This window comes from Pagrus pagrus, assembly GCF_965226575.1.
Source record: "Pagrus pagrus genome assembly, chromosome: 20".
NCBI lineage: Eukaryota > Metazoa > Chordata > Actinopteri > Spariformes > Sparidae > Pagrus > Pagrus pagrus.
This window is the reverse complement of record NC_140207.1, coordinates 14950952-14964432: the sequence shown is the minus strand read 5'-3', so window position 1 is coordinate 14964432 and position 13481 is coordinate 14950952. Positions and strand designations below refer to the sequence as shown.

At 40.0% G+C, this 13481-nt stretch overlaps 1 protein-coding gene across 1 annotated transcript in view; it reads left to right on the top strand.

Moving 5' to 3' along the window:
• Positions 1 to 13481, top strand: part of cntnap2a (contactin associated protein 2a) — a 316263-nt gene that overhangs the window by 246949 nt on the left and 55833 nt on the right. The window contains exon 16 of the mRNA XM_084340352.1: positions 10799 to 10955. Coding sequence (XP_084196478.1) covers positions 10799 to 10955 — 157 coding nt within the window. The remainder of the gene's footprint in view (positions 1 to 10798; positions 10956 to 13481) is intronic.

Here is a 13481-nt window from a genome sequence, read left to right as displayed (position 1 = left end):
AAAACCTCTGAAGCAAGTCACTGTGTTCATAACAATGTGTCCTCTCGGAGAGACATAAAATGATAAAGATAAACGTATATGAGGTCACACAAGTGGACGACTACCACAAATCACTGTCACGGTAAATCACGCTGAGTGCCCTTAGCTGAGGACACAGAGTATTCTAGATATAAAATATGATCACAGCCTGGATACATTCTCCCCTAGATGGAGGTTTAATAAGCTGTTTATATCCATCATCATGTTTTAGTCACATCTGTTATACACACATTATTTAGAAAAGAAATTGTGATAAATTGTTGACTGATTTTACAAAGGAACAACAATAATCACTCAAAGGATAAGGGATTTCATCAACCATATTTGTGAGAAATCAGCTAATATGGCTATAGTCTTTGCCTCAAGACACATTTTCAATATTTCATCTTAAAACCTGCCTCAAGGGACTGAACTTTCATTGATATACAAGCTGTAGCCCATTAAGCAGATGTGTGCATGTGCACAGTACTTGTTTTGTTTGTTTTCAACATTAATTTAGCTTTTATTCTGTATGTCTAATTCCTTTACTGCTCTGGAGGGTAGAGAGCAAGATGGTTTAAAATGATGTTTGAAGAAAAGGAAAATGTGAGGTTGCAGTGGGGTTTTTTTCAGCACACTCTGTCTAGGCCAAGTCAAAGTAGAGTAGGAGTGAGAGACAAAGGACCGGACAATACAGACTAAGTTTTAGCCTAAAGTTTAGCCTCCCAGAGAGAGACGGACATGGGTGGATAGACCAAAAACAAAATACTGAAAGAAACAGGTTTAGTAAAAAAGTAGTAGACTCAGCAAAGGAGATGAGACTGAAAGATAAAAAAGCAGGGGAGCAAAAGAAGAAGAAGAAGTTAGAGAGAAAAGAGAAAGGAAGGCGGCAGCCGCAGTCAACCTTTACAGAAATCAATAACTCAAGCTAAGATGGAGACAGAAGGGCAGTGAGGGAAAGAAGGGGAGAGGGAACGCAGAGATGGGGAAACGAGAATACCAAAGGGAGAAAGAGAAAGCAGCTGAGAGGAACAGACAGCTGAAAACCGAGAGTTCGTCAGAGAGGTAGAATAAGATAAAGAAGGTTGGTGGGTCTTTGTGTGCCCAGGGAGAGGCCCAGCGGGTTAGCGTCTGGACCGGCGAGGTCAACCTCTTCACCTGCAGATCGACAGCAAACAAAGAACAGGGTAGAAACGAAGCAGAGGAGAAGAATGTAGCAGGCAGGATGAGAGAAGAGTGTCATAGGTTATCCTTTGTTCTCCCTTGAAAGAACCCATGTAGACTTCTGAAATGTCTGCAGTGTAAAGCAGCCCCAACTTTTTTTTCTCACAAAGCTGTGGCTTTCAGTGTCTGAGCTGTAATAGAGTCTAGCAAAAAATTCTCAGGATGATACTGTACCTGTATCCTTGAGACTTTCAAGGCCAGAACATTTTGAGTGTCAATGACCTACATCGCCGAGGGTAAGCCACGAGCAAGGCTAAATCTCTGTACCACCACCAAGTGTTTAAATCAGTATTGACAGGAATGACGCAAGGGAGAAAGTACAGACAGCATTCGGCCCTCTTTCGATTCAGGTTCAGACGACTTTATACAGACACAAAAAGACACAAAAATAGCTGAGTATTAAATCAAATAAAACAAAATGAAATAAAATGTGCTGCAGAGATGATTGGAATAAAGGAATCGATAATATATAGAACATTTTAATAAATATTTTGATCATCAATTAATAAAATTAAATAAAAAACAGTAAAATCAATTTTTTTAAAATGACGAACCACAGAGGGAATAAAAGATTTCGAGTGGTGGTTGGTTTTACAAGCAAGTAAAACATAACTGCACCCTGATGGCAACAGAGATGATTGTTCACAATTGGTCTTTAATTTTCTTTCTCTGTCTTATTTTTTACTTTACGCATACATTTTACCAGGATGAGACCTGCTAGATATGTTGCTTAATCATTCAATGTGACAGTAAAAAGTAAGTTAGCAGTTGTCTGGCAAGGAGCACAGCTTGATCGTGGAAGGGAATAAAGTCAGAATTCATGAAAAAAAAGTCTTCGAGGACAAAAGCCTTGAAATCCATCATGTTCCTTACAACAAAGTGGTGCAATGATGAACGTAGCACCCAGCTGTCAGCAGGATGCACCACCCCTTCATGAGTAATACAAAGCCAAAATGCAGCAAGAGCTTCTTTGATAGTTGATCGACACTAGAGAGGCTTGTTTGTGTTGTATTGTGTCACTGCAACATGAAAGACATCTAGACTTTGTTGTAGGTGTGTGCATGCCTGCCTGTGTGTTTGAGGGCGTGGTTGCATTCATTCAAGTGCAGTCAGTTTATCGGTTATATGCGCCTCAGCGCTAAGCTGCGATGTGCCAGATGGTTTTAATTAAGGCTGTTGTGTAATATTAATTAATGTACCTGCGTTTTTTTCAATCAACTGACTAAATTTGAGACCTGTATTAAAAAGCTTCCACCAAATGCAAACTATTCAGCCATGTATTGTCACTGGAAACAATAATATGACTCCAACTAGTCACACCAGGTTTTTGTGCCACTGACAGTGCTGTAAAACACCTTTTCATCTCTCTGTTTTACATAATCCTAATCCTCTTGAGTTGTTGTTTACCAAGCAGCAAACATCCCAGCTGAGTGTTGAACATCTTGTCAAGCGCCTTGATGAATATTTTCAAAAAATATTATTCCTCTATGAAATTATTAACCCTCGAATAGTGGATGCTTATAGCCGTTTCTGCGTGATATCAAGTTAAAAGTGTTTGATGCCGTCTTTTTCTACAGTCTATAGGTTGTGTGCATATAAACTTCAACACATACAGGAGTTTTATTCTTGAAGGAGAAAATGAGAAAAATGTCCATCGTTGACACCCTTGATGAAGTTGAATAATTGTTGGAGCTATACTTGGGATTTTGCACAAGAACGTGTTGACTTATCGCTCAAATAACATGACAGCATACACTATTTTTGCCCTGTTTGACTTAATTAATTAGATACTGTGTAATCAAGACAGGACAAGTTTGATGGTGACAATTAACCTTTTACGACAGGATTCATTTTCACACTCCGGCTGTTATATTTCTCAAGACACCCACAAGTTGTGACAGGGTTTCTTGTCACAGAGAAAGTAAAGGCGCCAAACTCCCTCTCTCACCCCTAATCCTTCAAAACTTCTCTGTCACGACTGATCCTTGGCCTCACCCTTTCTCCCCTGTCATGTCCTTCCCATCTTTTATGTCTTGTATTTCTGACTGTTCTGTTTTCTCTTTTCCAGCTCTCTTTTTCCCTCCACTTGCCTTTCTCTCTGATATTCCCATTCTCCTCCTCTCGCTCTCTCCCTCTTTGCCCTCGCCTGTGTGGAGTTGTTTATGCCCCGTTCATCCACCTCTGTAATTATGAGTGTTGTTCACTGTATCCCCATCCATATGACGAGCTGACGGATATGCAGGGAGATGGATGGTGTGAGTAAAAGAGCAGAGTGAAAAACGAGTGTGTCTTGGCAGAAGCCATTTTCCTCATAACACATCTGTCCATCGGCCTTGACCTGAGGGGACACGGCACTAAATCTGACTTATAGTCATAAACACACAGATACACACACACACTGATTGAGATTACCCCTTGGTAATGATGATTATAGTTGTTTATGGTCTTTAGCCTACACTGTTGTCAGTTACAATGGCTGCCGGAGGTGTGTGTTTTTGTTTGTGCACACATTCTGCTTAGTCTGTGCTTATGTTTGTGTGGATTTACTTGCCAACTCGAGTGCATACTTTAGATTCAGGAAAAGGGGGTAATTGCAGCAGAGTTGGGTTATTGTGTCCTTTATCAAGCAGACAAGCCAATTAGGGACACAACCATTGATATTAATTTTCCCTCCCTCCCCCTCTCTCCCCTCTCCGGGGTGTTTTTCATTTAATGGCCGAATAGACTCAGTGATGACCTGTGAAGAGTTGTAGATGGGTGCAGGGGTATGCAGAGCATAGCTGTGTGCTGAACAGCGGGCGGAGGAAGGAGGCTCAGCCTCAGAACTGTCAGGGAGTTGGATCGCATTATGGGTGCTCTCAGGTAGAAATTGTTGAAATAATTCATTACTCTTCCCGGGCCTTTCTGCTGTGTGTTCTGATGTAGACAACGGAGATGTCTCATCTGACACTGCATGCACTGCAAGCATCAGCGAACTCATTTCTCCTGTGTTCCTCTTTAACCTCCTCCCTTCACTGCCAGAATGAGTGATTATGAAATTGTTTTAGCTTTTTGTAACACAGGGAAAATAAATCCATGTTTATTATTTACTTTGATGATAGAATTGATCCATTAGTGGCCTCAACACAGCACTTAAAATAATGGCAGACCTGTCTAATGGGCACAGCTACACCTGTGAAATGAATATAGCAATTGCTTTTGTTTTACTTGAGATTTCTGTTCCGCAAGTGTATGCAAATTAGTACATATTTAATTATCCGGCACATTTGCATAGTCAAACAAAATATCAAAGAATGTGAAAAAGGATAATTGTCTTAATGTGAGTAATCATGTGGGAAAGTTTGTATCAACATGTTTATTTTCCAAAAATTTGGCTTCGGTTGCACTTCCATACACTTTAGGGTCATCTTTTATTCCTAGCTAGATCCTTGATATCTGTTGGTAATTTTTTTGTTGCCCTATTCACCTGTATATTCCTCTTAATGGTCTGCTTGAGTTTTGACAATACCAACAAACAAACAAAGTTATGTGACATGCTGACTGCATTTCCCTCCTCGTAAAACATTGCAGAGGAGATTTTTTGGAAGAATTAAAAATGTTATCCATTTACACCCATTTTGCGTGCTAGCCGTTTTCAAATTCTTTGTATTTTTAGTGCTTTACTTCTTTGACCCTTGTTATCGCCACCAGATGTCAATCAGTGGAATAACAGTGTCAAACACTGGCAGGAAATCCTGCTCTTCAAAAGATTCCTTTAAGTTACCTTAAACTATCAGACACGCATTCCACCAACATTCCCTAAACCCAGTGTAAAGACTTAAAACAGATCACAGGTTTGATGTTTTGGTATGCATCGTAGTCCTTTGCAGATCGAACCATAAGGGATAGACAGGGAGGGCGGGATGTGGTCCAAATGTGACTTCATGCAGATCACGATCAGGGTAAAAGGGAGTATGCAATTAGCATGGATTAAAAGGCAGATTATTGCAGGGCTAATGAGAACATAAAGAGATTAGATGCCAGGAAAGAGTTGTAGAGACATGGGATAGATAGACAGATATGAAGCACAGAGAGAGAAAAAGGCAACTGAGACCAACTGATATGAGAATGCAAGGACAAGGTGTTCGAGGCAGATACACAGGAGAGGTGGGAGAAAGAGTGGCCTGGTAGAGCAAGAGATCCAGGGTAGCAAAGAGAAGGTAGAAAGACATAATGGGAAGAAAGATATAAAGAAAGAGGCCTCTGAGACCAAGAGATATGAGCGAGCAAGGAAAAAATGGGGAGCGAGAAGAGGCCTAAATAGAGATAGAGAAAATGGTGGAGGGGTCGGGAGGTAGGAGGGGTTCTCTAAAGTAAATTGATGGATAGGTGGTCGGGGAGAGGAGAAAGATTGAGACAATAGAAAGAGACAGGGGAGCGAGGCAAAGACTGAGACGGATTAAAAGGAGCAGAGAGGAGAATACACAGACACACATATACTCAAACAGATAAACACAAAGACAGAGACAAAGACACAAAGGCACACAAATTCCCTCTCTTTCTCTTTTGCTCAAAATGCACACACACACAAACGCGCACTGTATTACCCGTAGCTGGCTAATATGTGTCTCCACAGTCTTCCCGCAAAAACTGAGATGTTAAGAGGATAGGAGGCTAACAAAGACCAGCGGTAGTGGAGTGGAGACACCAGGCTCTCTGCACAACAAACGAAAATGCAAACAAATGATGACAACAAAGAACAGAAACCTATGGCGAGCTGACAAAGACACAACTGATTCACAACCCTCCAAGGTTGAAAATGTATGTGTGCCTGTGTATATGAGGGGGCATGTTCTTGTTATTGTCCAGAGCCCATGAGAGAGAGAGAGGCGAGCGGGGGCATCTGCATGTCAATGGGTGTGTACACGTTTTTGTTGTGTCTCCTGATGGGTGTTTTCTAGCAAGTACAGTGTGCTTAGGACTTCTTCATGCCCTTTCTCCTTTTTTCTAAATAATACAGTAGCTGCTTGTTAGAGGAGAGGAAAGAAGATTATTGATTCCCTTTCACACTTCCTTGGATCAGTGCAGAGAGCAGGTGAACTGTTGATAATATCATCTGCACATGCGTACACCATGTGTGCACTTTCACTGAACATTTGCACTCTGACATGCACCTGTCACTCAGCAGGACCAGAGAGGAAATTCAAGGCAATAATAATCAGCCTTTTAGTTGTAATGACTGTAGTAAGGGTTATATCTAAGAGAGGTTTATGAGAAAGCCAGTCAAAGGGTTATGAGTACCATTCTGGCATTTCAGCTCCAGCTGACCACCTTTCTTAAAAGCCATTATTTCCCAGACGGGGGTTATGAGGGACTGAGCATGTCGAGTGCCATTTTGGATCCACTGACCTTTCAGTTCATGCTCTGACAGGCAGGGGTGTGATCCTTTTGATATGAATTAAGTGTGGCCCAGCTGCTTGTCTTGTGTTGGGTACGAGTACTGTCTGTGTGCTGCGGGGCAATCTGTGAAATCTGCGTTAAGTTTGAAGCAACCAACAATTTTTCCTCCCCTCTGGGACCAAAAAAGAGGCTGCCTCCAATACCGCCACATCACCCTGAAAATTTTGGTAACGCTTTATATTAATGTCCTTATACTAAGGGTTACTTTAGTTAATAACAAAGCCCTTATTAGATTCTTGTGAACATCAATTAGACTATATAGGTGCTTTCAAAATAAACAAAATGATAAGACATTTAATGAGCACTTATAGGAAACTTGTTTCCAGTATATTAAGTGATTATGAACATTAATAAAAGCCTTAGAATTGTTTATAATAGCATTACAAACGGCTGTACCCAGCAAATAATTGCTTAATGATTCAAAACTTACTTATCACGTTGCTTTGATATAAAGAGCACAATCATTAAAAGCAAAAACCAAATTTTCACCAACTTGCTGAATTCTCAAAGAACAGAATTGGAAGAACCTGTCACAACATACAGTGGTGCACCTGTGTTAGTGCTCACACTCAGCTGAGGCCTAACCTGAACAATAAGAATGACATTTGGTTCAGCTTATCACTATGGAGACCGTGATGGTGCTCTTTCTCTTGCTCTCTCTCTATCTTTTTCATTGCTGTCCTTTTCTTGCTGCCATTCATCTTATCTCACAGCCTCCCAATCTCCTGCTCTGTGTCTTTGTCTTTCCCTCCACAACTCTATCTGTCTTTGCTCTGAGAGTATGAGTCTGTGTGATACAGCAGACAAGATGAAGATGGAGACATTAACCTCTGTAGATAAGAAGGGGGGGATAAGTATTTGTGTGTGTCTGTAGGTGTGAGTGCATGCATGTTTTTACATGCTGTTAAAATAACAGATAGATAAAGCCATCACAATAAGTTGTGTCCCTGCAGACAGAAGATGAGCACAACCCCAGACCTTATCACAGTCATGTTTATTTTATTTTCTCCTGTGACCATTTAGTGTGTTTGTTGTGTGGTTTCATTATAGCTCCTTGAAACTTTCACAGCTTAATTCTGGTTAATTAAAGAAAAAAACACAAGGTTATGTCACCTCTATGACAGTAAAAGGAAGGAGGATCTTTGAGCTGTGGACAAAACATGACATTCAAGGACATCACCTTAGCTTTGAGAAGAAGTGATTTTATGGACCAAACAACTAATAGATTAATTGAAAAGATGATCAACAACTTAATCTATAGTAAAAAATAATCGTTGGTTGCAGCCATCTTATGGCCAGGATATGAATGTGTGCAACGCTATGCCAAGTGTGGTAGGTCAAAGCTAAAGTTCTCAATACAAGACATACATCTGTCCCTTTATTACTGCTTTTATCCAACGAAAATCTGTGGAACAAGCCCCAACAAGACTACTTTTATTAAATTCAAACCTGAAGTGCTCCTCCTGTCTTTATTCTGTTTGTTTTATTGTTTCATGAGAATAGGCACGTACAGCTACCACTCCTTGGACTAGTCATACTATAGTGGGACTACTGATGATTATGGTGCACCTGCTTTTTAAAGCCCAGGACTTTTGTAGACACAAGCACACACACGCACACACACACACACACACACTCCCTCTCACGCACATGCAAACGTGTTGCTAAACCTCATCTTGGCATCGCCCTTTATCTGCTGCTCTTCGTACCAACTCTGCGCCAGCATGGTTCTATCTCTCCTCCCATATATCTCCATCTATCCATGCTGTCATTCCCTTTTATCTCCCCCTCCGCCATCTTCCTCACTCTCCACTCCTCAGTGGTTTGTTTTGGCAGAGCTTGAACAGCATCACACAGGAGACTTAAACTGGCACAATACACAGCTCCCCATCCACCTGATGCCTTGCTGTTCCTCCTCTCCTCTCTCCTCTCTCCTCTCTCCTTTCTGCTCTCTCCTCTCCTCTCTCCTGCAGTTACTCATTATTATATGAAAATAGTGGCACACTTCTTGATCCCAACCTGTCAATAAAACTTAGCAGAGTGAAGACTCAAATTGGGTGTGTTATGACATGGCAGGGTTAGTGAGAGGCCAAGCAGAAAGTGAGAGAATGAGCCGTCACTCACGGTTGCACACTGCATGTTCTTGCTCAGACACAAGACAGCATGACTGTTGTCTTTTCAATGTGACTTTCATGATTAGTTGCACCCACTATTGAAACTTGATTCTTAATGCAAGACAGTCCGTTATTCATTCATCTATTTATGTATTTATACTGCAAAATCTGACAAAGTGACTTTACTTAAAAAAATCTAGGAAACCGTTTGCCAAATTACCAAGTAAAGTAGAGTAATAATTTTAAATTGTTAAACTTTTTAGCTTATACATCTTAAATGTAATAGTCTACTTTACTTGGTAATTCTGAGTTAATTGGTTTCCTGAAGTCCACTTTTAAAATTTACAGTGTATAATAATTCCCTCTGAAATGTTGCGGAGAAGTAGAAAGTAGCAGAAAAATACTCAACTCAAGTACCTCATAATTGTACTTAAGTACAATACTATAACTATACCTAGTTACATTCCATTTGTAACATCATTGCACAACATTGCAAAAACAGAGTTACGATTTAGTTGTGATTGTGAGTTTGGAGATGTTTGATGCTAAAAGCTGATTATGGGAGATTGTTTTACTCATGCAGCAGTCACTTCGTCCTACAGGACCTACAGGCAACATAGCTACAGCCACTTACCATTCACTATGAATAGTGGCCGCACATCAGCTTCAAGGACGATGACATGACACTCGCTAATTGGGTTGGGGGGCAGGATGGTTGGCGTTTTGGGAGGCCACAGGCTTAGCTTGGTTGGCTGTGGTTGGGGACCTCACTGACCTCTCTGTGAAGGTCTTAAATGCAAACTTGGATCTCACTTGTATGGAAGTGCAACACAACAACCACACATACACACACGCACATATGTGTGTAAGGAAGAGGATTGCGAAGTCTCATGAGGAGGTAGTGTTAATCCTATTGACAATGGCTTGTCTGAACAGTGGCCTGAAGAGAGATGAGGCTAATTCATTTTATGAGGACAATAAACCACCAGGTCACCAAGGCCAACACAAACAGAATATATACAAACACAAAGAGCCACATCCGTGGTTGTTTCCTGGAGTTAAGCCCCAGTCTAGAAAATCAAAGGTATAATAATACAGTATATCATACCACTCAATGCAATTGTGCTGCATCAAGTCTTCTTCAATCCCCTTCTGTAAAAAATATGGCTCCAGAGATTTCATCGTCTGATGGATTTTGACAAAGCGATATTGACAATGCAGCTTATTTTCCTGGAATACAGATGGAAACGTAATATTGTTTCATTCTCTCTTGCTGTTATCGTGATGTATTTCCTGGCACCAAAATATTTACACCTATCTCTCTGCCTATAGTTACTGTCTCCTGCCAGAATACATTATCCAGGGCAGAGAAAACAATATTGCATTTCTTATTGAAAAGCAGCGGCCCTTCACCTTTTATCAACTCATTAAAGTACACACACACTCACAGGCACACACGCACACAAAGAGGTGTTTTAGCACCTCTGTTGTGCACATCTGTTGTTGTGCTTAGACGTGCCTACATTAACACAAACATTTATTAACACAAAGATTGGCACATAATAATGTGAAAGATGAATGTAAATGTAGCACTGAATCTGTGTTTTAATCAGTTCTAAAATCACAGGTGTGATCTGTGACTAAGTGTGCCTGCCAGTCTCAAAGGCATTTACCATCCAGCTGTGTTAAACATGTTGAGCAAATGAATTTCATTCAGCATGCAGCTGCTTGCTGTCAATATAAATCACATTAATGTGACAAAAGTCTCAAACAGTTAATGATTTAACAATTAATCACTTGTAATGGGAAGGAGTTTGGACAGTTTAGTAACACAACTTAATTGCCTTCGCAAAAGTTTGCATCTTTGTCTCTGCTGTGTTTTTCTGCAAAAGGGCACCGTTAACATAGACATCGACAGATGCCACGAGGGACGTGACTGTTCTTTTCTTGAAAGGAACTCACACATTGTTTTTTGTTTGTTTGTCTCTGTGTTTGCTCCCCAGATGGGACCCCTTACACTTGGTGGGTGGGCCGGGGCAGCGAGAAGCACTTCTACTGGGGTGGCTCAGGGCCTGGCATCCAGAAATGCGCCTGTGGCATCGACAGGAACTGCACTGACCCAAAGTATGACTGCAACTGTGATGCAGACCACAAACAATGGTAAGTCAGACCATCACGTTCAGGAGCAAAAACAATTTATGCCGTATTGATTGACTTCCCCTCACTTTCAGTTTTGCAGAGACTTTGGAGAAAGTTTGCAGCAACAGCCGGCCCAAAAAGTGCCCTATAATGCAACAATACATCTGGATGATCTGAGGCTCTATGGCGCATATATACTGTCTAAAAGATACATTTACATCAGAGTTTTACCCAAAGATCATGGGTCGTGTTCATGTCATGTTAAATCCTGAACACCCAAAAGCAATTGACTTGCAATCCAAGAACAGTACTGCTTCTGTACTTCAATGTTTTCATATCAATGTGGGTTATAAACAGGCTGGAAAGCTGACATTTTGCCTAGGACATGTGGCTTTAGCATTTGTCTTTTAGTACAACGTCACATATGTAACCATAGAGTGCATATTTTAGGAATTGATACTGAGTATTAAACCAGCTCAGGAATGTTAATAAATAAGCGAGCTAGAGCTGATTAAATCGGCAATGGATAATTGTCATTTTAATAGAAAATTCTAAGGTTGTCGACCAGAAATAGAAAGCTGCTTTTACAGCTTAATGCTTTTGCAGCTCAACAGGAAATCTGGGACTTAAAATGTCTTGTCCAAAGGTTGTTGAGGGACAGAGGAGTGTTTGACATTCAGTTAGCCCTCCCACAGATGTCCTCAGCTAGTCAGGTGAGCTGGTTGAACTTTAATTCAACTTTAGCAACAACAAATGTTTTTCAGTACTCTACAGTACTTTATTCAGGCTTGCAACTGTTTTTAAATAAATCTAATTTAAAAAAGGATTGTAAAGGTCAATCTAAATGCCTTTTATGTTACATAAGTAGATGTTCTGTTAGCAAGAATTTAATTCCTGTTGATGTTCATGTAGAAAAACACCCCTGAATTCCTGCAACAAAGAACTGAACCTCTTGCCTGAAAAACTGCAATATGGTATTGCTCTATCAACTGGACTTAAAAGAGAAACATGTCATAGCGGTGGAAATTTTGATGGGACAACTTCACTGTGCTGAAACTAAAATTGTCACCACTCTAATGCGAATGTTTGCATTTATCTGTCAGCTCAGACGCTGCCTTAGCTGGACTGTCTGACAAGGTGTCTAACTTCAAAGGCTGAAGTGACTGAATGATGAATGCCACCATCAATGATGCGTTTATTTAAGACGGATGTTTGCCTCCAGAACAGTTTGTGTTTCAAAGCTCTTTTAGCCAGTTGATTGATCTTCTCATTAAACCAACTGCATCGCTGTCTTTGTGTGTGTGCGTACTGTATGTGTGCACGCTGTATGTTGGCAAGAAGAAGAGATTTCATTCGCTTTCATGTCTTCCCCCCTCATCTCTGAAACTGATTAGATTACAAATGTCTTATTTTGTCTCTTTCTCCCCATTAATATTATATGCATTAATGTCTCATTGTTTGGCTGAGTGAGTTTTTGAATTATTACCCATATAACTCTATTTCCACTCATTACCCATACTTAGGCAGCACATAGAAACACATATGAAGGCACAAAGCCATAAATTGGATTCTTACTGTTTTACTTCCAAACTGCAATGAATTGCTAACAATTTCAAATCAAATAGTTCTGTGACGAATTAGGAACACGTCCTATTCAAACTCATTCCCACTTTGAAGGCTGGCATTTAAATATTCAATGTTTGTAATACATACACTCCCCTTCTCATCCGTAGATTAATTTAAATACCGCCCCATCCATTTACCCATTCATCCATGCATCCGTCCTTTGTTACTATTTAATCACTCGCTATATGTGTTACTGCTGTCTTTTTCATACATTCCGTCCTTTAACTATTATGTAATGTTATGTTAAGTCTTTACAACATGACCTATGTTTTTTCCCTCTCATTTCTATTATTATTATTATCATGTACAAAAGTAACAAAAGCTAAAAAATATATATACAAGTACAAACTATTATGCAATATTGTATGCAACCATACAATCTCAAAGTAACTAAAGAAATGAAATGAAAGAAAAAAATAAGTTGCAATTTAATGTGCTAAAAATACTGTAGATGTTAATACACATGGGCAAATGTATTGTCATATCGCGATCATGTAAGTCACCATCTTCCTTTTTCCCCAAGAATTCTATTTATGCACACAGCACACACATATACTATTACTTATATATATATACAGCGGGATCCAAAAGTTTGAAACCAGTTTGAAAATATCTCTCTTCATGTAGAAGGATTATTGACTCCAAACACACATCAAAGCTTTGCAAGAAGTACTTGAAGACCAAAGAAGACCAAGGAGTCCTGACTGACAACATGAGTCAGCAGGTTCTTGCATAAAACTTGTGGAGTCCATGCCAGCTGGAGAGCATGCTGTCAATAAAGCAAACAGGGGGTGTACAAATTTAAGGGGTGACACAATATTGAGATATTCACGTTAATTGTGATATTAAAAATGTAAATGCTGATATTGTGTTGATAGTACACATATGATAATATAGTGTCAATAATCCAGCGGCGATGTT